Source organism: Salmo trutta, chromosome 33, assembly GCF_901001165.1.
Source record: "Salmo trutta chromosome 33, fSalTru1.1, whole genome shotgun sequence".
NCBI lineage: Eukaryota > Metazoa > Chordata > Actinopteri > Salmoniformes > Salmonidae > Salmo > Salmo trutta.
In genome coordinates, this window is record NC_042989.1 from 27,538,548 (window position 1) to 27,565,577 (window position 27,030).

Here is a 27,030-nt window from a genome sequence, read left to right on the forward strand (position 1 = left end):
AATACTGTAATCTATCCCACCCCCCTCTCTGTCGCTCTCTCTCTCATGTTCTCTCTCTCTTCCCCTCACTCTCATTCTCTCTGTCGCTCTCTCTGTCACGTTCTCTCTCTCTTCCCCTCACTCCCACCCCTCTCTCTCTCTGTCGCTCTCTCTCTCTCTCTCACACATTCTCTCTCTCTTCCCCTCACTCTCACTTTCTCACAAACTTTCTCTCTCTATCTCCTCCTCTCTCTCTCTCTCTCTCTCTCTCTATTTCTCTCTCCCTCTCTCTTCCTCTCACGGTCTCTCTATTTCTCTCTCATCCTTGCTCTCGCTCTGTGTGCAGGCGTCTGGACTCTAACACTCTGAACTGTGACTGTGAGCTGCTGTGGCTGGCTGACCTGTTGAAGCAGTATGCTGAGTCAGGCAACGCCCAGGCTGCTGCCACCTGTGACTACCCCAGACGGCTGCAGGGGCGATCTGTGGCCACACTCACCGCTGAGGAGCTCAACTGTGGTGAGGACACACACACACAGGCGCAGGTGCTTACACACACACACACACACACACACATTACGCACACAACACACATGCACGCACACACTCATGCTCACTTAGTAGGTTGGCATTTGTCATGAATCTTGTTCTGGAGGCAGCTCTGCAGATTAGTTACCAAGCTGCCACAGCCACAAAGTCACATCAATCTGATTTTAACCTTAACCTTAACCCTAACCTTAACTCCGCTGTTAACCCTATTGCCTGAACTCAACCTTAAATTAAGACCAAAAAGCCAATTTTTGTTCTCATTAATTTTTACGATATAGCCAATTTTGACTTTGCAGCGGACCTATCTATCAGAAATTGCACAGTTCTGCCTCTAGGGTTAGATTCATGACAATAAACGTCAACCTGCGCTCACTTAGTGCAGACTATTTTAACTGTGGCAAAAACAGTGGCTCACACTCCGAGGCCTGTGTAAACACACATATACCTTCTTTCACATACCATCCACTTCACTGAAACCCCAACTCACTAGCCACATAAAGCCTTACCTGTCCCTTTAGCTGTTGACGGGGTTTCTCCAGGTGGGTCCCTGCTGTCTGTCTGTCTGTCTCTGTTTCTGTCTGTCGCTCTCTCTCTCCATCTTTCTGTCTGTCTGTGTCCTGTCTGCATTGTCTCTACTGGGGATGGTCTGTGTTCTCCAGCCAGCTGTTGTTTCACCACGGCCCCAGCAGATGTGGTCCTGGGCTGGGTAGCATGCCACTGCTCTGCCACTGCTCTGAGCCCCAGAACCCAGCCTGCCTCCTGCAGCCAGCAAATAAAAAATGTATTTGTCACGTGCGCTGAAACAGGTGTAGACTTTATCGTGAAATGCTTACTTACAAGCCCTTTCACAACAATGCGGAGTAAAAAAATAATAAAAATAAAAATAATAACACATAATAAAAATACACAAGAATTAAGTATCTGCTTAACCCATCAGGACTGTGTCCTGGGTGTGTGTGATGGATGGACGGGTGGAGTGGAGATTGGATCAAGCACCTGTCTGACTGTATGGGTTTGGGAAGAGGTGGGTGAACTGAGAAAGTGATTTGAGTATGTGAGGCACAGGAGGTTGGTGGCACGCTAATTGGGGAGGACGGGCTCGTGGTAATGGCTGGAGCGGAATAGGTGGAATGGTATCAAATACATCAAACACTACTTAGAGGAGGAAGGGGAGGACCATCCTCCTTAGTGAATTTCATAAAAGTAAAAATAGTGAAACATTAAAAAAGTTATCCTTTTTAGATAAAACTGTACAAAATGTATTCACATGTCACCAAAATAATTGATTAAAACACACTATTTTGCAAAGAAGATCTACAGTAGCCTCCACAGCATTCTGTAGGATAACACCATGGTGTAGCCGGAGGACAGCTGACTTCCGTCCTCCTCTGGGTACATTGACTTCAATACAAAACCTAGGAGGCTATTGGTTCTTACCCCCTTCCATAGCCTTACACAGTAATTATGACAACTTCCGGAAGGACAGCTATATATATTTAGTTTTTTATCACTTTCACTTACTTAGATAGCAAATGTAGCTAGCTAGTTTAGCCCACTCAAACTCTCAGCTCAAACAGAAGGATGCTATGTTAGCTAGCTGGCTAAGACTATCCAACACTGGAACTCTTCCATGTCAAGGTAAGCTTTTGGTTTTTTTAATTTATTGCCACCGGTGCCCGCTGGTGTAACTGCTAAACTGCTTACTATGCTGTACTGCATGATTGTAGTGGGTTTACTAATGTGTTAGTTATATTAGCCAGCAGCATATCACCCTGCATCCCACTGCTGACTTTCTTCTGAAGCTAAGCAGCGTTGGTACTGGTCAGTCCCTCAATGGGAGACCAGGTGTTGCTGGAAGTGGTGTAGTAAGGACAATAGGAGGCACTTTTTCCTCTGGTCTAACACAATCTCCCAGGGCAGTGATTGGGGACATTGCCCTTGGTAGGGTGCTGTCTGTTAAATGGGTGTCCTGACTCTCTGTGGTCACTCAAGATCCCATGGCACTTACTAGAAGAGTAGGGGTGTTAACCCTGGTGTCCTGGCTAAATTCCCAATCTGACCATCACCACCTAATCATCCCCAGCTTCCAATTGGCTCATTCATCCCCCTCCCCTGTAACTATTCCTCAGGTTGTTGCTGTAAATGAGAATGTGTTCTCAGACAACTTACCTGAAAAAATAAGGGTAAAATTATAGTTGATGATGTTACTTTAGCTAATATGGTGACAATGATCTAGGCTGTTTTTTTTCTCGCATGGTCACAGATAGCTAATGTGTTGTGTATTGAAGTCTACAAGCAAAAGGAAAAGGTGAGCGGAGGAGAGCTCATAGATGTGAGAAGGAATACAACAAGCTGTTTATACACTACTGTTCAAAAGTTTGTGGTCACTTAAAAATGCTCTTGTTTTTTCCACGTTGTGTTAGCTAATCCAAGTTTATCGTTTTAAAACGCTAATTGATCATTAGAAAACCCTTTTGAAATTATGTTAGCACAGCTGAAAACTGTTGTGCTAATTAAAGAAGAAATAAAACAAACTGGCCTTCTTTAGACTAGTTGAGTATGTGGAGCATCAGCATTTGTGGGTTCGATTACAGGCTCAAAATGGCCAGAAACAAAGACCTTTCTTATGAAACTCGTCAGTCTATTCTTGTTCTAAGAAATGAAGGCTATTCCATGCGAGAAATTGCCAAGAAACTGACGATCTCATACAACGCTGTGTACTACTCCCTTCTCAAAACAGTGCAAACTGGCGCTAACCAGAATAGAAAGAGGAGTGGGAGGCCATGGTGCACAACTGAGCAAGAGGACAAGTACATTAGAGTGTCTAGTTTGAGAAACAGACGCCTCACAAGTCCTCAACTGGCAGCTTCATTAAATACTACTCACAAAACACCAGTCTCAACATCAACAGTGAAGAGGCGACTCCGGAATGCTGGCCTTCTAGGCAGAGTTGCAAAGAAAAAGCCTTACCTCAGACTGGCCAATAAAAAGAAAAGATTAAGATGGGCAAAAGGACACAGACACTGGACAGAGGCCAGTGTCTCTGCCTAGAAAGGAACTCTGCCTAGTAAGATGGCGCCGGAGCAGAAGGCAGACATTTTACGTGCCCCCAACCAATTGTTTTTTTGTTTGTTTATCTGCGTTGTTTAAAAAATATTTTTACTCTTTTTGTACATAATGTTGCCGCTACTGTCTCTTATGACCGAAAATAACTTCTAGACATAAGGACTGCGATTACTCGCCACAGACTAGCAGAATCCTTTTTCGTCTTTCATGACTCTGACAAAACCGAGGCGGAGGATATACGGCTCCCTCGGGAACAGGCCCCATCCCCAGTGATCTGTGTAAAGAGGAGGCGGAGAAAGAGAGGCCGGAGAGCGGGCTGCCTTCTGAGAAGTCGGATGCGATCGAATAAACCCCCACTTCCCTCAATTCTGCTTGCAAACATGCAATCTTTGGACAATAAAATGGACGAGTTACTGGCAAGATTAAACTACCAACGGGACATTAAAAACTGTAACATCGGGACATTAAAAATGAGACATTAAAAACTGTAACGTTGTTCAGCCACAGAGTCTTGGCTGAAGACGACAATATCACCATACAGCTGGCTGGTTATACAATGTACCGGCAGGATAGAACAGCGGCGTCTGGTAAGACAAGGGGCGGTGGTCAATGTATTTTTGTAAACAACAGCTGGTGCATGATATCTAAGGAAGTCTCAAGCTATTGCTCGCCTGAGGTAGAGTTTCTCATAATAAGGTGCAGACAACACTACCTACCGAGAGAGTTTTCATCTATATTCTTTGTAGCTGTTTACATAGCACCACAGTCAGAGGCTGGCACTAAGATAGAATTGAATGAGCTGTATTCCGCCATAAGCGGAATAAGAAAACACTCACCAAGAGGCGGCGCTCTTAGTAGCCGGGGACTTTAATGCAGGGAAACTTAAATCAGTTTTACCAAATTTCTATCACCATGTTAAATGTGCAACCAGAGGGAAAATAATTCTGGACCACCTATACTCCACACACAGATATGAATACAAAGCTCTCCCTCGCCCTCCATTTGGCAAATCTTACCATAATTCCATAATTCCTCCTGATTCCTGCTTACAAGCTAAAATTAAAGCAGGAAGCACTCGTGACTAGAGCAATAAAAAAGTGTTCAGATGAAGCTGATGCTAAGTCACAGGACTGTTTTGCTAGCACAGACTGGAATATGTTCCGGGATTCCTCCAATGGCATTGAGGAGTACACCACATCTGTTGTTGGCTTCATCAATAAGTGCATCGATGACGTCATCCCCACAGTGACCATACCTACATACCCCAACCAGAAGCCATGGACTACAGGCAGCATCTGCACTGAGCTAAAGGCTAGAGCTGCCGTTTTCAAGGAGCGGGACTCTAACCCGGAATCTTATAAGAAATCCTGCTATGCCCTCCGACGAACCATCAAACAGGCAAAGCATCAATACAGGGCTAAGATCGAGTCTGACGCTCGTCGAATGTAGCAGGGCCTGCAAACCATTACAGACTACAAAGGGAAGCACAGCCGAGAGCTGCCCAGTGACACGAGCCTACCGGACGAGCTAAACTACTTCTATGCTCGCTTCGACGCAAGCAACACTGAAACATGCATGAGAGCACCAGCTGTACCGGAAGACTGTGTGATCGTGCTCTCCACAGCCAATGTGAGTAAGACCTTTAGACAGGTCAACATTCACAAGGCTGCAGTGCCAGACGGATTACCAGGACGTGTACTGCGAGCATGTGCTGACCAATTGGCAAGTATCTTCACTGACATTTTCAACCTCTCTCTGTCCGAGTCTGTAATACCAACATGTTTTAACTTCTTGCGGATCAGTGGGACGCCATTTCGACAACTTCCGGTGAAATTGCAGAGCGCCAAATTTAAATTAAATTACTATAAATATTAAACTTTCATGAAATCACAAGTGCAATACATCAACATAAATTATAAAAGTGCCAGCCATTGAAATCAGTGGTAGGATGAAATATTATTTTTTTGGGATGGTTTGTCCTCAGGGTTTCGCCTGCCATTTCAGTTCTGTTATACTCACAGACATTATTCTAACAGTTTTAGAAACTTTAGAGTGTTTTCTATCCAAATCAACCAATTGATTTGCATATGCATATCTTAGCTTCTGGGCCTGAGTAGAAGGCAGTTTACTTTGGGCACACTTTTCATCCGGACGTCAAAATACTGCCCCCTATCCCAAAGAAGTTAAGCAGACCACCATAGTGCCTGTGCCCAAGAACACTAAGGTAATGATTGTGGTCTAAAGGAAAAAGAGAATCGAGCACGCCCCCATTCTCATTGATGGGGCTGCAGTGGAGCAGGTTGAGAGCTTCAAGTTCCTTGGTGTCCACATCACCAACAAACTATCATGGTCCAAACACACCAAGACAGTCATGAAGAGGGAACAACAAAACCTATTCCCCCTCAGGATATTGAAAACATTTGGCATGTGTCCTCAGATCCTCAAAAGGTTCTACAGCTGCACCATCGAGAGCATCCTGACTGGGTGCATCACTGCCTGGTATGACAAGTGCTCAGCCTCCGACCGTAAGGCGCTACAGAGGGTAGTGCGAACGGCCCAGTACATCACTGGTGCCAAGCTTCCTGCCATCCAGGACCTCTATACCAGGCGGTGTAAGAGGAAGGCCCTAAAAAATGGTCAAACACTCCAACTACCTTAGTTATGGACTGTTCTCTCTGCTACCGCATGGCAAGCAGTACCGGAGAGCAAAGTCTAGGTCCAAGAGGCTTCTAAACAGCTTCTAACCCCAAGCCATAAGACTCCTGAACATCTAGTCAAATGGCTACCTAGACTATTTGTGTTGCCCCCCCCACCCCCTCTCCACACCACTGCCACTCTCTGTTGTCATCTATGCATAGTCACTTTAATTAACCTACATGATCATACTACCTCAACTACCCGGTGCCCCCACACATTGACTCTGTTCTGGCACCCCCCTGTATATATAGTTATTTTTTACTGCTGCTCTTTAATTACTTGTTACTTTTATCTCTTATTCTTATCCGTATTTTTTGAAACTGCATTGTTGGTTAGGGGCTCGTAAGTAAGCATTTCACTGTAAGGTCAACACCTGTTGTATTTAGCGCATGTGACTAATAACATTTTGATTTGATTAGAAGGCCAGCATCCCAGAGTCACCTCTTCACTGTTGAGACTGGTATTTTGCGGGTACTATTTAATGAAGCTGCCACAGCTCACAGCTACAAAAGTCATTTACAACATTAACAATGTCTACACTGTATTTCTGATCAATTTAATGTTATTTTAATGGACAATAAATGTGCTTTTCTTTAAAAAACAAGGATACTTCTAAGTGACCCTAAACTTTTAAACGGTAGTGTATGTGGCTATGAAAGTGAGCTGTTTGCGTGTGATCAGGGTTGTATTCATTCTGCCGATTCTGTTGAAAAATGTTTCTTAAACCGAAGCAAACGGAACAAAACGGGGATAAACATACCTGAATTTGTCCAATAGAAACTCTTGTTTGCAACTGTTGGACTAATGATTACACCCTAGTGCAGCTAGATGAAGCCAAGAATGTACAATTCTGTTTTGAATGTGTCACTGTCTGTCCATGTGTCACCTGTCTGTCAACTCAAATCTTTCTCCCAACCAGTTTGCACCTACGTTGTAAACTTTCATTCATAGGCTAGGTTGTAGCAACCTCATGATGGGTATAGGGAAAAATGTAGTAGCCTAAACCTATTGATTTTACATTGAGCTGGGTGAATGGAATATGAATGACAGTCATCCAATATGCTGTAATAGAAATAAGGCCATGCTCATAAAATAAATAATCGTGCTCCCTCATCTTAAACGGCACCGGCCGCCACTTCGTTCCAGACATTATTATGAGCTGTCTTCCCCTCAGAAGCCTCCACTGATGTGAGGGATGGATGGGTGAGGCTGGCAGAATGAAATAATGAACCCTATAAAACCCTCCTCCCCTCCCTCTCTCCCTTCCCTCTTCTCCCCTTCTCTCCTTCTCCTCTCCCCTGCTCTCCTTCTCTGCCTTCCTCTCCCCTCTTCATTCATCCTCTCCTTTCCCTCCCCTCTCTGCTCCTCTCTGCTGTAAACAATGGAACAAGCAGCTGTCAAAACAACAGGGCCTGTGGTTAAGTGCCACCTCCCTGCTGGCCTGGCTACCCACTCTCTTTCCTGTCCCTTCTCTGACCTGGGCCTATGAAGGAGACAGGACCCAGGGCTGGGTTGCCATGTTTGGAGTTAAGGAAAACGAACAGTGTAATTAGTGCCCAGTGCTGATGTGGTCTTATGTGGTATAGTGGTGGGGGTGAGAAAGACACAGTCTGAGGTTACTGCTTCCCATCGGTCTGGTTGGAGCTGCTGGTTGGCCTGCTACGCTGGTTGGTGGTGGAGGACCTGGAAGGCCCAGAGCAGACAGATTTATGTCTTGGCCTGTCCCATGTGCATGATGTGTGCATTAGGAGAGAGCGAAGAGATGCTGGACTGGAGGGCCTACTCTATGCTGTCTATTAAATGTGTCTGTCACATGTAGACAAATGGGCGTGTGTGTGCATGCGTGTGTGTGTGTGTGTGTGTGTGTGTGTGTGTGTGTGTGTGTGTGTCTGTGTGTGTGTGTGTGTGTGTGTGTGTGTGTGTGTGTGTGTTTGGATGGATGGAGTGAGACTGGCACCTAAAAGTGCCAGTCTGCAAGAGAGGTCAGAATCTCTCAGGAGGCAGCAGGCTGAAGTTCACCACCACCACCACGCTCCAGCACTCACAGGAACACTGCCTGCCTTATTCCTGGAGCAGTTGAACTATTTCCTCACAGGGACACTGCCTGCCTTATTCCTGGTGCAGTTGAACTATTTCCTCACAGGGACACTGCCTGCCTTATTCCTGGAGCAGTTGAACTATTTCCTCACAGGGACACTGCCTGCCTTATTCCTGGAGCAGTTAAACTATTTCCTCACAGGGACACTGCATGCCTTATTCCTGGAGTAGTTGAACTATTTCCTCACAGGGACACTGCCTGCCTTATTCCTGGAGCACTTGAACTATTTCCTCACAGGGACACTACCTGCCTTATTCCTGGAGCAGCTGAACTATTTCCTCACAGGGACGCTGCCTGCCTTATTCCTGGAGCAGCTGAACTATTTCCTCACAGGGACGCTGCCTGCCTTATTCCTGGAGCAGCTGAACTATTTCCTCACAGGGACGCTGCCTGCCTTATTCCTGGAGCAGTCAAACTATTTCCTCACAGGAGTTGATTGGTGTGTGTGGGTGTGTACACACACCCTTGTTTCCATCCCTGTTCCTAACCAGAGAGGCCCCTTCACCAGGCCCCTTATAATACATAATTAAGCAATTAGGCCCAAGGAGGTGTGGTATATGGCCAATATATGTTCTTAAGTATGATTCAATGTGGAGTGCCTGGACACAGCCGCGATATATTGGCCATATACCACAAACCCCAGAGGTGCCTTATTGCTATTATAAACTGGTTACCAGTGTAATTAGAACAGTAAAACATATTTTTTTGTTACAGTCTGAAATACCTCGGCTTTCAGACAATCAGCATTCAGGGTTCAAACCAGGTATGACAAAACATGTATTTTTACTGTTCTAATTACTTTGATAACCAATTTATAATAGCAATAAGGCACCTCGGGGGGTTGTGGTATATGGCCAATATACCACGGCTAAGGGCTGTATCCAGTTCACTCTGCGTTGTGTCGTGCTTAACAACAGTCCTTGGTCGTGGTATATTGGCCATATACCACACCTCCTCAATGCCTTATTGCTTAAATAATATATGCCATTTAGCAGAGGCTTTTATCCAAAGCAACTTACAGTCATGCGTGCACACATTCCACGTATGGGTGGTCCCTGGAAATGAACTCACTACTCCGGCACTATGCTCTACCAACTGAGCTACAAAGGACCCTTCACCAAGCCCCCTCACCAAGCCCCTTCACCAAGCCCCTTCACCAAGCCCCCTCACCAGGCCCCCTCACCAAGCCCCCTCACCAGGCCCCCACACCAGGCCCCTTCACCAAGCCCCTTCACCAGGCCCCCTCACCAAGCCCCCTCACCAAGCCCCCTCACCAGTCTCCCACACCAAACCCCCTCACCAGGCTCCCACACCAAACCCCCTCACCAAGCCCCTTCACCAGGCCCCCTCACAGGCCCCCTCACCAAGCCCCCTCACCAGGCCCCCTCACCAGGCCCCCTCACCAAGCCCCTTCACCGGGCCCCCTCACAGGCCCCCTCACCAAGCCCCCTCACCAAGCCCCCTCACCAAACCCTCTCACCAGGCTCCCACACCAAACCCCCTCACCAGGCCCCCACACCAAACCCCCGCACCAGGCTTCTCTACAAACCATTACTCTAGCCTAGTTATATCAGTGTCCTTTCTACAGACCATTACTCTGGCCTAGTTATATCAGTGTCCTTTCTACAGACCATTACACTGGCCTAGTTATATCAGTGTCCTTTCTACAGACCATTACACTGGCCTAGTTATATCAGACTGTCTGCTCTACAGACCATTACTCTGGCCTAGTTATATCAGTGTCCTTTCTACAGACCATTACACTGGCCTAGTTATATCAGACTGTCTGCTCTACAGACCATTACTCTGGCCTAGTTATATCAGTGTCTTCTCTACAGACCATTACTCTGGCCTAGTTATATCAGTGTCTTCTCTACAGACCATTACTCTGGCCTAGTTATATCAGTGTCCTTTCTACAGACCATTACTCTGGCCTAGTTATATCAGTGTCTTCTCTACAGACCATTACTCTGGCCTAGTTATATCAGTGTCCTCTCTACAAACCATTACTATGGCCGAGTTATATCAGACTGTCTGCTCTACAAACCATTACTCTGGCCTAGTTATATCAGTGTCCTCTCTACAGACCATTACTCTGGCCCTAGTTATATCAGACTGTCTGCTCTACAAACCATTACTCTGGCCTAGTTATATCAGACTAACAGAGACATGACTCTTGTCCTGAAGGAAATGGTCCTGTATTTATGTGGCTGGTTGCTTTATTGTGTTCTCTTAAACCTGTCTTTATCCCATCCTCCACTCATCCTCCTCCCTCTCTCCTGTGCAGAGTTGCCCAGGATCACATCAGAGCCCCAGGATGTTGACGTGACGTCAGGGAACACGGTGTACTTCACCTGCAGGGCCGAGGGAAACCCCAAACCACAGATCATCTGGCTTATGAACAAGTAAGGCCCGCTCTCCAATGGTGACATCAACGTTGAAACAATGTGTCCTAACTACTTTTTCCTACATTTAACATTTAGCCATTTAGTCAATTAGCAGACGCTCTAATCCAGAGAGATTTACAGGAGCAAGTATGGTTAAGTGCCTTGCTCAAGGGTACATCGACGGATTTTTCAACTAGTCAGCTCGGGGATTCGAACCAGCAACCATTTGGTTACTGGTCCAACACTCTTAACTGCTAGGCTACCTGCTGCCACATATAAACATACTGTATGTATGCGATTATGTAATGTTATTTATGTATGTGTATATTTCCTCAGTAATGCCCTGAACATGCATGATGACTCACGTCTGAACCTGCTGGAGGACGGGACTCTAATGATCCAGGACACGCGGGAGACGGACCAGGGAGTGTACCAGTGCATGGCCAAGAACGTAGCTGGAGAGGTCAAAACCTCTCAGGTCACACTCAGATACTTCGGAGCCCCCTGTGAGTGGTCCCTCATATTATGTAATACATTTTTGAATATTTTTCATGGGTTTGAGTATATAGTTCATGGGCTATATAATGTAAGTCCTTCTCTACAATGACAGTGAAGTGGTTACTTATGCTCTTGTACAGTTAACAAGGTACTGTATATCTGTGATCTCTTGCTCCCTCTCATTATTTCCTCCACACTTGGCCCGATGCTGTGGTTCTGTGTAGGGCCAGATAATATTTTTCTGTGTAGGGCCAGATGATATGGTTCTGTGTAGGTCCGGATGATATGGTTCTGTGTAGGGCTGGATTATATGGTTCTGTTTCAGGGCCAGATGATAAGGTTCTGTTTAGGGCCAAATTATATGGTTCTGTGTAGGCCCAGATGATATGGTTCTGTGTAGGGCCAGATGATATGGTTCTGTGTAGGGCCGGATGATATGGTTCTGTGTAATGTCAGATGATATGGTGCTGTGTAATGTCAGATGATATGGTGCTGTGTAGGGCGTGGGGCCAAATGATATGGTTCTGTGTAGGCCCAGATGATATGGTTCTGTGTAGGGCCAGATGATATGGTTCTGTTTAGGGCCAGATGATATGGTTCTGTGTAGGGCGTGGGGCCATATTATATGGTTCTGTGTAGAGCCAGATTATATGATTATGTGTAGGGCCAGATGATATGGTTCTGTGTAGGGCGTGGGGCCATATTATATGGTTCTGTGTAGAGCCAGATTATATGATTATGTGTAGGGCCAGATGATATGGTTCTGTGTAGGGCCAAATTATATGGTTCTGTGTAGGGCCAGATGATATGAATCTGTGAAGGGACAGATTATATGATTCTGTGTAGGGCCAGATGGTATGGTTCTGTGTAGAGCCAGATGATATGATTCTGTGTAGGGCCAGATGATATGGTTCTGTGTAGGGCCAGATGATATGGTTCTGTGTAGAGCCAGATTATATGATTCTGTGTAGGGCCAGATGATATGGTTCTGTGTATTATCCTGGTCAGATCAAGTGGGCTGGAACAACTCAAGGCCTTATGTGGGAAAGAATAGGCTTCTTTAGTTTCCACCCATGTTATCACTTAGATACTTTGTCTCAATCTTCCTCTGTCTCTCCTTCTCTATCTCATCCCCTACCTTCCTCCCCCAGCGCGGCCCAGTTTTGTGATCCAGCCCCAGAATACAGAGGTGTTGGTGGGGGAGAGTATCACCCTGGAGTGTAGCGCTACAGGCCAGCCCCAGCCCCGGGTCTCCTGGACCAAGGGGGACCGCACGCCCCTGCCTACCGATGCCCGTATCAACACCACCCCGTCTGGGGGGCTGTTCATCCAGAACGTGGTGCAGGCAGACGGGGGGCAGTACACCTGCTTCGCCTCCAACAACCTGGACACCATCCACGCTACCGCTCACATCATTGTACAGGGTGAATGGCACTGTAGTCAGTATTTAGAGAGAGGCAGTTGCAAACATCTTGTTTGTAATCTTCTGTAGTTTCTTGACTTTGCATGGACAATGGACAAACATGGACCAATATATTAAGCAATGATGCACAGTATAATTTGCTTTCAATGAAAAACCATATGTGTAAATGGTATTTTAATGGTACATATGTTTGAGTCTGCTAAGAATTGTCAGGTTAGCGTTTTTTGACATGAATCTTGTTCTCGAGGCAGCTTTGCAGACTGGTCACTAGCTAGCACAGCCACAAAGTAATAAAATCTGCTTTTAAACCTAACCCTAACCTTAACCCTACCCTTAACCACACTACTAACCATAATGCCTAAACCTAACCTTAAATTAAGACTAAAAAGCACTTTTTTGTTTTCATAAATCTTTCCAATATAGTCCATTTTGACTTTGCTGCGGCCCTATCTAAGGGGAAATCGGTTCAGTTCTGCCTCCAGGACAAGACTTATGACAATAAATGTCAACCTGCTAAGAATTGCCCATATGTATACAACACACTGTTGAGAGAACATGATTTAACTTGTTGTTGTGCCTAACTCTCCTGCGGTTCCTGTTCCCCAGCGACCCCCCAGTTCACACTGACCCCCCAGGACCAGTCAGTGTTGGAGGGTCACACGGTGGACTTCACCTGTGAGGCCAGCGGTTACCCCCAGCCCGTTATTGCCTGGACGCGGGGGGGCAGCCCCCTGCCCCAGGACCGCCGCCACCTGGTCCTCTCTACGGGTACGCTGAGGATCGCCCGCGTGGCGCCCCACGATGAGGGCCAGTATGAGTGCCAGGCCGTCAGCCCGCTGGGCACGGTGCGCGCCACCGTACAGCTTCACATCCAGCAGAGAGGTGAGACGGATCTCTACTCTATAGCCTAGCAGGATCCAGATGTTATGCCTGATGTATGAATATGGTATTCATCTGCATGCTGTTATGATTGACGTATGAATTCAAATGTTGTGTCTAGAGTAGTAATTATAGTACATTTTGTTTTAAGCACTTTTCGAAACATTCAAGGACACCTTGTCAATGTTGACCATTTTTAGAGAACGCCATCTGTGACGAGATAATTATACTGCATCATTGTGTAGGCTAGAAGGAAAAACATTTCAATGTGTTATTTTAAAGGCCTCTCCAAGCACTCCTAGGCTTTTTAAAAAGAGGGGAGTGGAGGGTAGTACAGATTGAGAGAGTGGGAGTGACAGTACACAACGTCTTGGGCTAATTTGTCGTTTACACTAGACTGCCTGCAATCAGAGAAATAATAATACAATAATATATGCCATTTAGCAGAGGCTTTTATCCAAAGCAACTTAGTCATGCGTGCACACATTCCACGTATGGGTGGTCCCCCTCTCTCTCTCTCTCTCTCTCTCTCTCTCTCTCTCTCTCTCTCTCTCTCTGTGTCTCTGTCTCTCTGTCTCTGTCTCTCTGTCTCTGTCTCTGTCTCTCAGAAATGAAAGGCTTGTAGTTGTAAGTAGAATGTTGAGCAGAGCGGGGCAGGAAAGCATGGCATTCTGTAATCCCAGATGACATCATGTTTTCCATGTAGTAATGGCTGTTAACATGCAGTACATGATACATAATGGCCTACAACACTGTAAACCCTGTACACACAACCCTGAGCAACACTTAAACAAAATGAGACTTTCAGCGAGTAAAAGAGCGAGAGAGAGACACGCAAACAGAGACAGACAGACAGACAGACAGACAGACAGACAGACAGACAGACAGACAGACAGACAGACAGACAGACAGACAGACAGACAGACAGACAGACAGACAAAGAGACACACTGTACGTGGCCAGGGAACATTACATTGAGATACATGTTTTTTAGCCTGACAGCGTTAGATCATAGGGTGTGTTCAGAGTGTTGTAGTGTTTCCTAGCATTGAGTTTCCTACACTGTTAGAAAAGAAGGTTCCAAAAGGGTTCTTCGGCTATCCCCATAGGAGAACCCTTTTTGGTTCCAGGTAGAACCCTTTTTGGTTCCAGGAAGAATAATTTGGGGTTCCATGTAGAACCCTCTGTGGAAAGGGTTCTACATGAAACCCAGAAGGGTTCTGCCTGGAACCAAAAGGGGTTCTTCAAATGGTTCTCCTATGGGGACAGCCAAAGAACCCTTTTAGGTTCTAGATAGCACCTTTTTTTTCGAAGAGTTTAGTCTACTTTGATATCTTGAGAACAGTTCATCTGCTTTAAACCTCAGGATCCCTCAGGGCTTAGAGGTCCTTCCTGAAACAGGGAAAGTGATCTTCCCATGACTAGGTGGCTGGCTGCATTGGGTTACACACCCACCATTGGGGAATGGGAATTTTTACTGTGAAGAGGAAAAAGCACCTCCCCAGCTGTGTGTGAGAGAGGAGTGTACCCCTCGTCTAATCACAGGGACACACTGAGTCTCCTCTGGTTTTGACTGGATAGACATTTACATTTTTTACATTTTAGTCATTTAGCAGACGCTCTTATCCAGAGCGACTTACAGTAGTGAATGCTGTACTGGTCCCCCATGGGAATCAAACCCACAACCCTGGCGTTGCAAACACCATGCTCTACCAACTGAGCCACACGTGACCATAGGATAGGACAGTAAATGAGTGTTGACCTTTGAGTGCTGTGTGTGAATGAAAAACTTCAACTAGTCCCTGTTAATGTAATAAGAGAGATTTAAGAGGACATGGAACTTAAACATGAAGAGAGAGAGGGTATGGGCGTGTGCGTGTGCGTGTGTGTGTGTGTGTGTGCGTCCCAGCAATAGATAAGTATTAGTGTCTGTTTTGACATGCTGAGAACATTTGGATGACAAAGTGTCTTTACTGCATTGGGATTGATTGCACTGCACTGTGAGCTGCTGCGAGCGTTGATGTAATCATTAACACATGTTTTTCAATCATCAGTAACGCCTGTTTTCACAAATGCTCCAAGGGACGTGACTGTGGAGTCTGGCACGGACGTCCAGATTCCCTGCAGAGCTCAGGGACAGCCCGAGCCTGTCCTCACCTGGAGCAAGGTTAGACACCTGTCACCTGGTCACCAACTACTGGTTGCCGTTGTCACGGCCTCCATGGCAACAAGGCTAGCATAGCCAGGCTCTCGCTGAGGACAGGGGATGGGGAAAGGAGGGATGGGGAAAGGAGGGATGGGGAAAGGAAGTCAAGGTCTGCTCAGATCAGGTAATGGCTGTTAGTAACTTTCACAGTATTAGTAGGCTTATATATATGAAAAAAAGTTGTTTTGTACAGCCTAGAATATCACAGCCTATTGTGAAACATAGCCATGTAACCCAAGCTGATTTTATAGTCTCCATATATCCCAACCTGGTCAGGCATTTTTTACATTTTGGGTAATTTAGCTTACAGTTAGTGAATTAATCTTAAAATAGCTAGGTGGGACAACCACATATCACAGTCATAGGAAGTTAATTTTTCCTCAGGAAAGTAGCTGTCAGCAAAGTCTAGTAAGGATGGGTGACGGGGAGGGGGGGGGTGACGGGGGGTTCAAGTGCTAGTGTTAGTTCACGAAAGGTATTATATATAATACATGACCAAAAGTATGTGGACACCTGCTCGTCGGACATCTTATTCCAAAATCATGGGCATTAATATGGAGTTGGTCCCCCCTTTGCTGCTATAACAGCCTCCACTCTTCTGGGAAGGATTTCCACTAGATGTTGGAACATTGCTGCGGGGACTTGCTTCCATTCAGCCACAAGAGCATTAGTGAGGTTGGGCACGGATGTTGGGTGATTAGGTATGGCTCGCAGTCTGCGTTCCAATTCATCCAAAATCTGTTCGATGGGGTTGAGGTCAGGGTTATTGTCATGCTGAAACAGGAAAGGGCCTTCCCCAAACTGCTGCCACAAAATTGGAAGCACAGTCGTCTAGAATGTCATTAGTGTCTGTAGCGTTAAGATTTCCCTTCACTGGGACTAAGGGGCCTAGCCCAAACCATGAAAAACAGCCCCAGACCATTATTCCTCCTCCACCAACTTTACAATTGGCACTATGCATTGGGGTAGTGTTCTCCTGGCATCCGCCAAACTTAGATTAGTCCATCGGACTGCCAGATAGTGAAGCGTGATTTATCACTCCAGGGAACGCGTTTCCACTGCTTCAGAGTCCAATGGTGGTGAGCTTTACACCACTCCAGCTGACACTTGGCATTGCGCATGGTGATCTTAGGCTTGTGTGCGGCTGCTCGGCCATGGAAACCCATTTCATGGAGCTCCAGACGAACAGTTCTTGTGCTGACGTTGCTTCCAGAGTCAGTTTGTAACTAGTGAGTGTTGTAACCGAGGACAGACAACTTTTACGCGCTACGCGCTTCAGCACTCGGTGTTCCCATTCTGTTAGCTTGTGTGGCCTACCACTTTGCTGCTGAGCCGCTGTTGCTCCTAGACGTTTCCACTTCACAATAACAGCACTTACAGTTAACCGGGGCAGCTCTAGCAGGGCATAAATTTAACGAACTGACTTGTTGGAAAGGTGGCATCCTATGACGGTGCCACGTTGAAAGACACTGAGCTCTTCAGTACGGCCATTCTACTGCCAATGTTTGTCTATGGAGATTGCATGGCTGTGTGCTCGATTTCTACACCTGTCAGCAATGGGTGTGGCTGAAATAACCGAATCCACTAATTTGAAGGGGTGTCCACATATATTTGTATATATAGTGTATATATATAAATACGTGCTGTGGGATTATTTAAGATACTATTTGAAGGGGTAGGGTTTCAGATGTTTTCAGAAGATGGGCAGGGACTCTGCTGTCCTAGCTTCAGGGGGTAGCTGGTTCCTCCATTGTGGTACCAGGACAGAGAAGAGCTTGGACTGGGCTGAGTGGGAGCTTCCCTCCCATAGGGGTTGGAGAGCCAAGAGACCAGAGGTGGCAGAATGGAGTGATCGGGTTGGGATGTAGGGTTTAAGCAGGCCTGTCAGACCCTACGGCTTTGACTGTGTAACTCAAGGCAGTCACACTAGTCACACTACCCCACACTAGTCCACACCTCCTGACCTTTCAACCCTTGTCTCTCCCGGCAACTCTGCAGGACGGTGTCCAGGTGACGGAAAGTGGGAAGTTCCACATCGCCCCTGAGGGCTTCCTGGAGGTCAAGGACGTGGGTCTAGCCGACGGTGGACGCTACGAGTGTGTCGCCCGCAACCCTATTGGCTACCAGTCCGCTAGCATGGTGCTCACCGTCCTAGGTAAGACACAACTAGAGTATGCTAATCCATGCTAACCCTAATTGTGGAGAACTACAGATATTGCAAGCTTTTGTTCCAGCCCTGCCTTAACACACCTGAATCAGATGTGGTTTTGCTGGGATAGAACCAAAGCCACACCCACTCCTCACCGGACCAAGGCTTTATGATCGCTGTAACACAACTATTGTAACACCATAGGTTGGGCCTACTCCTCAGCTCTAGCCCCAGTGTTGCTTATTTTCCTTGGCCTGCCTGCACGCTGTCTCATAGCCGATGCTAGCTAGCATGCCAACTGTGACCATGTTGGGCTGTTGTTGGACGGGTCTGCAGCCTACACATCAGACACTGAACTTCACTACCAGTCTGCCAGAAATGTGTTCTGTTCCCTCCAATCTGTGTTCTGTTCCCTCCAACAACAAAAAATTGTACAATCACCAGGAATTCATCAAAAAATTAGTTTAATTTAAGAAATCTGTTCCCAAGTATTCTCATGAATACAAAAATAGACATGATCGTGTCTCAATGTAATCAGGAATCTAGTTGCCTACCCCTGATCTAGGTTATAATACTACCTCATGCTGTCTTGAACATGACACAACAGATGACATACCCAGATGACATACCCAGATGACATACCCAGATTCTATTGTTTTATTGTCAGTGTTAGTTGATTTTACGACTGGCTATGAAAGCAGTGCCTATCTGTTTGCAGTGCCTCCAGTAAGTAGACAAGGGGACACCTTTGTGACGTCGTCTATTGAAGAGGCCATCCGCAACGTGGACAGTGCCATCGAATCCACCAGGAGGCATCTGTTTGATGGGTAAGTCAAATGCCCTTTTAGTCAGCGGGTTGGAATCAGGCTTATGAATCTAAGCTTTGATGCATTATAATTTCTGAAACCTATCTTGAGTCATGTTTTGTGTGTAAGCTCTTTGAACTGATGATATGGTTAACAGGAGCATGTTTCCATATGCACTCGCGCACACACACACACACACACACACACACACACACACACACACCACACACACACACACACACACACACACACACACACACACACACACACACACACACACACACACACACACAGCCAGCTAGGGATTTCTAGCTCTGTTGTAATAACATACCCAGATAGTGAACCTGCCTCTGGGCCCCCAGAGCTCAGTGGCTTCACTGGCTTGTGTGTTTGTGTTTGTGCTCTGTAACTGGCACATCCACTAAAGGTCTTCTCACAGCCTGAGGACTTGGATTGCAATGCTTCGTCCGATGTGTCATCATCACTATATATGACTAGCATATCAAACATTCTTAATTTGGATCCTCTAAATACTATACATTTCTTTGTAATACTACATATTTCTTTATTTCTTACTACATATGTATTTATTTATTTGTAATACTACATACCTCTATTTCTTTGTAATACTACATACTGTATTTCTTTGTAATACTACATACTGTATTTCTTTGTAATACTACATACTGTATTTCTTTAATACTACATACTGTATTTCTATGTAATACTACATACTGTATTTCTTTGTAAAACTACATACTCTATTTCTTTGTAATAATACGTACTGTATTTCTTTGTAATACTACATACTGTTTTTCTTTGGAATAATACATACTGTATTTATTTGGAATAATACATACCGTATTTCTTTGTAATACTACGTATATGTAAGGAGGAAAAGGGGATGTGCTTTGCATCATTGGCCATGTATCTGGCCATGTATCTGGCCATGTATCTGGCCATGTATCTGGCCATGTATCTGGCCATGTATCTGGCTATGTATGTCTCTAAATGATAGCCATTTGTTTTGATTTGGGGTTGGGTGTGGGACCTGCAGAGGAGGCACGTGGTAGTGCCCTGCCTGGCATGGACTGGCCCAACCCGTTTGTGTGCTTGCTTGCTTGCTTGTTTGTGTGTTTGTGCATTCGTGTGTGTCTGTGTGTGTGTGTTTGTGTGTCTGTGTGTGTCATGGTTTATAAATGACACGTTCAAAGCACCTCATAAATAACAGTGTAGTCATTGGGATGGCATCAAAGGATGTGATGCCCATATAAGGAAGTGATGTTGGTTAGGAGAATGTGCATGTTGAAGTTTTACTGCCTGCTCATGTCATTTGGGTCAGGAGGGATGTTTCATCATTCAATACTGGTAGACACATTAGAGTTGTTTTACTTGCCAAGAAAACATTAGAAATCTAAACCTGATCACATTTCTCTCTCTAAGCACCCCTCTTCGGTCTCTCTCTCTCTCTCTCCCCCCTCCCTTCCCCTCCATCACTCTCTCTGTAGTAACCCTCGTACCCCTGGAGAGTTGCTGGCCCTATTTCGTTACCCCAGAGACCCCTACACAGTGGAGCAGGCCAGGGCGGGGGAGATCTTCGAACAAACCCTGCTCCTCATCCAGAACCACGTCAACCGGGGCCTCATGGTCGACACCAACGGCACAGGTGAGACAGCAGACAGCCATCACTATGGAATAAAGAGGACAGGTTTTGATTGAGTTATGAGTTAGCAGACTTTCTATGCAATGTGAACGTATGGAAGTGAGGAGGACATGCCAATGCCCCAATCCACAAACATTCAATGGGTTACTTCAGTTGGATTTTTTAAACACCTCTGGCTGTAGATAGATGTTTATGACATGTTCTTCTCATTCTGACCCAGTGAACCACTGAGCATTTGACTGGATGCTCATAAAGGGTTTTACTACCGATACGTCATGCCTAATATGGTCAGTTGTCACGGGTGAAAGCCATCCCAGATTTGGAAAGAGCAATGTGTCCGATGACCCAAACAGGGGGACTGGTCCCCCATATTTAGGATTTGAGAGGGAGAGAGGGGGAGAGGGAGAGAGAGAGAGAGAGCTCAGTGTTTTCACTGGTTATGACAACAGTCAAGTGTTCATTGTTACACCGGGCCCTAACTTTTGCACGTCAGCAAAAACAATGTAGCCTGTTTGGTTTATCTCTATCTGACCTGGGACACCCTCTCCCCCCACACACTGCTACCCCAAAGGTTGTGTATGGCTGGATCGATTCTGTGAATGACCAGAGGGTGGAGGTGGAAGGGTGGGATTCGGGGGGAGATGGGAGGGTTGGTGGTTGTTGATGTTTCATCAGCCAGCTGACTTCTGACGGGAAGTCTCACTTTTCCCCATTGAGTTGAGTTACACAAAGCACCTCACACATCACACAAACACACACACTGAGCTGTAACACAGGAGCTGTCTAGTTTCCCAGGGAGTTAGCGCATGTCAGAGGAACACTCTTTTCCCTCAAGATGTAGGTTTACATTCCCAGGGCAAACGTTAGTAGCCTACATGCTCCTCTGTTAGGTGGAACTATATTCTTGTAGTGGTGTAGTACACAGCCCTGTGCTTGTTTCCTCTGTATGTGGCCTTATACAGTACACCATAAAGTACACCTCCTGTCCCTCCCTTCGTCCCCAGCATTCCGCTACAATGACCTGGTGTCCCCTCACTTCCTGGATGTGATCGCCAACCTGTCAGGCTGCACGGCCCACCGCCGCTTCAACAACTGTTCTGACATCTGCTTCCACCAGAAGTACCGCAGCCACGACGGCACCTGCAACAACCTGCAGCACCCCATGTGGGGCGCCTCCCTCACCGCTTTCCAGCGCCTCCTCAAGTCAGTCTACGACAACGGCTTCAACCTGCCGCATGGCGCCAGCAGCCGTCATCACAACGGCCATGCCCTGCCTCTGCCCCGCCTCGTTTCCACCACAATGATCGGCACGGAGACCATCACCCCAGATGACCACTACACCCACATGCTCATGCAGTGGGGACAGTTCCTGGACCATGATCTAGATTCCACAGTTGCCGCCCTCAGCCAATCACGTTTCTCAGACGGTCAGCTGTGTACCAACGTGTGCACCAATGACCCTCCCTGCTTCCCCATCCAGTTCCCCCCGGGGGACCCTCGGCAGGCGCGCAGCGGGGCACGCTGCATGTTCTTTGTGCGCTCCAGTCCCGTGTGCGGCAGCGGCATGACATCACTCCTCATGAACAGTGTGTTTCCACGGGAACAGATCAACCAGCTGACATCGTACATTGACGCGTCAAACGTGTACGGCAGCTCACGCCACGAGTCAGAGGAGGTCCGCGACCTGGCCAGTCAGAGGGGACTGCTGAGGCAGGGCATCGTCCAGCGCTCTGGGAAGCCCCTGCTACCCTTCGCCACGGGGCCCCCTACAGAGTGTATGAGGGATGAGAACGAGAGCCCCATTCCCTGCTTCCTGGCTGGAGACCACAGGGCCAACGAGCAGCTGGGTCTGACAGCCATGCACACCGTGTGGTTCAGGGAACACAACCGCATAGCTACAGCGCTGCTCAGACTCAACCCACACTGGGACGGAGACACCATCTACCACGAGGCAAGGAAGATAGTTGGCGCACAGATGCAGCACATTACCTACAACCACTGGCTGCCCAAGGTAAGGACTACTCTACCATATAGATTTACTACTCTGTCTCATACTCTAACCAAGGTAAGGACTACTCTACTATATAGATGTAGTACTCTCTCATACTCTAACCAAGGTAAGGACTACTCTACTATATAGATCTACTACTCTGTCTCATACTCTAACCAAGGTAAGGACTACTCTACTATATAGATCTACTACTCTGTCTCATACTGTAACCAAGGTAAGGACTACTCTACTATATAGATGTAGTACTCTCTCATACTCTAACCAAGGTAAGGACTACTCTACTATATAGATCTAACCAAGGTTCCTGTGAAGGTCTTCAGATTGATGAAAGGTGTTGTCTCTGTAAATTATTATTATTGGTGATGATGATGATGGTCACCCCCTCCCTCAGGTCATGGGTGATGCGGGGAGGAAGCTGATTGGCGACTACCACGGCTACAACCCCAACATCAATGCCGGCATCCTCAACGCCTTTGCCACGGCCGCCTTCCGCTTCGGACACACCCTCATCAACCCCATCCTGTACCGGCTGGACGAGCACTTCCAGCCCATCCCCCAGGGCCACATCTCCCTGCACCGTGCCTTCTTCTCCCCCTTCCGCATCGTCAATGAGGGGGGCATCGACCCCCTGCTGCGGGGCCTGTTCGGCGTGGCGGGGAAGATGCGCGTGTCGACCCAGCTGTTGAACACAGAGCTGACGGAGAGGCTGTTCTCCATGGCCCACTCCGTGGCGCTGGACCTGGCCGCCATGAACATCCAGAGAGGAAGGGATCATGGGATACCGCCCTACAATGACTACCGGACCTTCTGTAACCTGACCTCGGCACAGAGCTTTGACGACCTGAGGAATGAGATCAAGAACCCCCAAGTCAGGGAGAAGCTGCAGAGGTGCAAACCAGGTTTTAGCTATCAATCATTTGCAGACACACTTCAGCTGTGGCTCCGTTGGGGTTGAGTAACAGTGCTGTGACTGTCTGTCTGTCTATTCCTATCTCTCTAGGCTATACGGCACTCCCCTGAACATCGACCTGTTCCCTGCTCTGATGGCTGAGGACCTGGTTCCTGGGAGCCGGCTGGGACCCACCCTCATGTGTCTGCTGGCTGCCCAGTTCAAACGCCTTAGAGATGGGGACCGGTGAGCTCACTTCCCCTCAGCTAACAATTCTTGTCAAATTAATTATGCTCATCCTCAACACATTTTTTAGGAGGATGTGAGAGAGAGAGAGAGAGAGAGAGATGGACACAGTGTAGGTTTTGTCTGTATGGTGTGTGTTTACATGTAACCTTCCATCCTCTCCTCTCCTCCTGGGTTGTGCTTCCAGGTTCTGGTATGAGAACCCAGGTGTGTTCACCCCGGCCCAGCTGACCCAGCTGAAGCAGGCGTCTCTGACGAGGGTGCTGTGTGACAACGGGGACAACATCACCCGTATCCAGCAGGACGTGTTCAGCGTGGCACAGCTGCCCCACGGATACGGCAGCTGTGACGACATCCCCAACATTGACCTGCGCATGTGGCAGGACTGCTGCGAAGGTGGGTAACATAGAATATAAAACACACATTCATTCTGTTTTAAATGACTCCTTATTCCTTAAATAGTGCACTACTTTTTGTCATGGACATAGTGTATTGTCTTTCTGTATGTCTTTGGTGAAAAGTAGTGATGTGTGGGAATGGGGAGTCTCTGGGATTGGTTGTGTTGATGCTGTTTTATGCACGTTGTGGAGTGTAACTATGGTCCAATACTCTTGAGTCAACTTCCTCTTCTTCTTCATCAGAATGGAATGATTTTAGGATTTACTGCTTCAAAGATTTATAAAAGATACCCAGACTGTTGGTACTGTTGGTACACAGGGTTATCCACGGTTACGCAGGGTTAATGTTTGGACACTTATTTCTGTGGAATGTGATGTGGGAAGCAACAGGACATGAGAGGCTCTACATTTGATTAGGAGGCACCTGACTAGGCTTTGGGTAATAATTGGTCAGTGCCCCATAGTGTTTGAGACTGCATTTACAAAAGCTTTGTGCATTTGTCTGACAGTGCTATCTGTATGACTGCTGTCATTTGCCTGCATGTGAAAACAACAAACCCAGATAAGATAGGACAGAGATGAAATAATACAAATGTCTTCAGGCTTTGTCTCATCACAGTGAAAAGGTCCATTGACTAGCTAGATTGGATCTCCAGTTGTGGCTGTATAGGTTAGGGCTTGGGTATGATTGGAATTGATTAGTGGGTCAAGAATGTACCTTTGATCAACATTACAGTAAATGCCATGGGTTCTTTTTCAGATTTTGGTAGTGTGTTTGTCTTGAGAGCTGTATGTAATCAGCTACCTACTCTACTGTTCCCTACTACCCTCTGACCCCAGACTCCTGGTACTACCCTCTGACCCCAGCCTCCTGGTGCTACCCTCTGACCCCAGTCTCCTGGTACTACCCTCTGACCCCAGACTCCTGGTGCTACCCTCTGACCCCAGACTCCTGGTGCTACCCTCTGACCCCAGTCTCCTGGTACTACCCTCTGACCCCAGTCTCCTGGTACTACCCTCTGACCCCAGACTCCTGGTGCTACCCTCTGACCCAAGACTCCTGGTGCTACCCTCTGACCCCAGCCTCCTGGTGCTACCCTCTGACCCAAGACTCCTGGTGCTACCCTCTGACCCAAGACTCCTGGTGCTACCCTCTGACCCCAGCCTCCTGGTGCTACCCTCTGACCCCAGCCTCCTGGTGCTACCCTCTGACCCCAGCCTCCTGGTGCTACCCTCTGACCCCAGCCTCCTGGTGCTACCCTCTGACCCCAGCCTCCTGGTACTACCCTCTGACCCCAGCCTCCTGGTGCTACCCTCTGACCCCAGCCTCCTGGTGCTACCCTCTGACCCCAGCCTCCTGGTGCTACCCTCTGACCCCAGCTTCCTGGTACTACCCTCTGACCCCAGCCTCCTGGTACTACCCTCTGACCCCAGCCTCCTGGTACTACCCTCTGACCCCAGCCTCCTGGTGCTACCCCCTGACCCCAGCCTCCTGGTGCTACCCTCTGACCCCAGCCTCCTGGTACTACCCTCTGACCCCAGCCTCCTGGTACTACCCTCTGACCCCAGACTCCTGGTACTACCCTCTGACCCCAGCCTCCTGGTGCTACCCTCTGACCCCAGCCTCCTGGTACTACCCTCTGACCCCAGCCTCCTGGTACTACCCTCTGACCCCAGCCTCCTGGTACTACCCTCTGACCCCAGACTCCTGGTACTACCCTCTGACCCCAGCCTCCTGGTACTACCCTCTGACCCCAGCCTCCTGGTACTACCCTCTGACCCCAGCCTCCTGGTACATGAACAGGCTTTTAAGACATTGCCATGTGATTGTAAGGGTTACATATTAAATTGAGAGTTAAGCCCTGATGTTGTACATTCCATCCCAGGGTTCCATTGACTAAACCAGCAGTAGGCTACATGACTGGGATGACAGTAGGTATGAGTATGAGGGCTTTCAGTTGGGGTTTGTCTCGTCCCATCTACTAAAATATATTATTTGGTTAGCATGTTGTCACATGTATGACCAGTGCAACCAATTCACCAATGTATTGCTTCTCTTCAGCCAAAGCATAGGCTAGTAGATATGCTATAGGAAATTGTTGGAAAGTTGGAATTGGTATCTGGGGGTGCAGGAGAGGTTTTGGCTTTTGGAGAGCAGCTGAATTTTCCCTCCAATGAACCCCTGAGTGGATGACTCTGAGCCACTTATTCTGGGTGGCTGGGTGAGAATACAGGGCTTCTGTGAGCAGTGTGCTATTACACATATTAAGCTATTTACTCCCTACTGTGAGCCACACTAGTCACAATGCACTTTTCCATTAGATCCTTTGAATGTTTTAGATGATGTCATGATTTACACTGAGTAGTGTTTATTGAGTTAAAAGCGTTTGTATTCAGGTGGATACGGGGGTGAAGTGGAGAGGTCTGGGGGTGTACTCACCCTACTTTCACCCCACTCTCCCTCCACCCTCAACTGTTGCCTCATGTAGTGAAATATAATACACGTATGTTTTATTCAGAATCAGCCTTGGACAACAGCCAACTAGTTTCACTAGTCCATGCTATGAGCTCAGATAATGTCCCTTGAGAACGTAATGATTTTGGGATTACATTTACGACTGTGGTCTCTTATCCTTAGATGATTGTTTTCCTTTTTTCTCTTGGCTCTGACCCTGAGTTCACTCAGCCTTCACAAATGAACATGGGAAAAGCGAATAAAAAGTGAATATCCTGTCAGTGGAGAGGGTCAGATAGGGAGAGAGTCAGAGGAGAAGAGGGTCAGAAGAGAAGAGGAGAAGAGGGTCAGACGTGGAGAGGAGAAGAGGATCAGATGTGGAGAGGGTCAGAGGAGAAGAGGGTCAGAGAAGAGGGTCAGAGGTGGAGAGGGTCAGAGTAGAAGAGGGTCAGAGTAGAAGAGGGTCAGATGTGGAGAGGGTCAGAGTAGAAGAGGGTCAGAGGTGAAGAGGGTCAGAGTAGGGGGGGCAGAGGTGGAGAGATTCAGACTTGGAGAGGGTCAGAGGAGAAGAGGGTCAGACATAGAGAGGGTCAGACATAGAGAGGGTCACAGGTGGAGAGGGTCAGAAATAGAG

The 27,030-nt window shown here is 47.3% G+C and overlaps 1 protein-coding gene across 1 annotated transcript in view; it reads left to right on the forward strand.

The window, feature by feature from the left end:
• LOC115172777 (peroxidasin) overlaps positions 1–27,030 on the forward strand; it is an 85,537-nt gene that overhangs the window by 44,864 nt on the left and 13,643 nt on the right. The window contains exons 7-19 of the mRNA XM_029730520.1: positions 326–495; positions 10,674–10,791; positions 11,110–11,279; positions 12,423–12,695; positions 13,301–13,576; positions 15,628–15,740; positions 17,778–17,934; positions 18,647–18,755; positions 20,243–20,400; positions 21,402–22,408; positions 22,800–23,296; positions 23,409–23,543; positions 23,731–23,939. Coding sequence (XP_029586380.1) covers positions 326–495; positions 10,674–10,791; positions 11,110–11,279; positions 12,423–12,695; positions 13,301–13,576; positions 15,628–15,740; positions 17,778–17,934; positions 18,647–18,755; positions 20,243–20,400; positions 21,402–22,408; positions 22,800–23,296; positions 23,409–23,543; positions 23,731–23,939 — 3,392 coding nt within the window. The remainder of the gene's footprint in view (positions 1–325; positions 496–10,673; positions 10,792–11,109; positions 11,280–12,422; positions 12,696–13,300; positions 13,577–15,627; positions 15,741–17,777; positions 17,935–18,646; positions 18,756–20,242; positions 20,401–21,401; positions 22,409–22,799; positions 23,297–23,408; positions 23,544–23,730; positions 23,940–27,030) is intronic.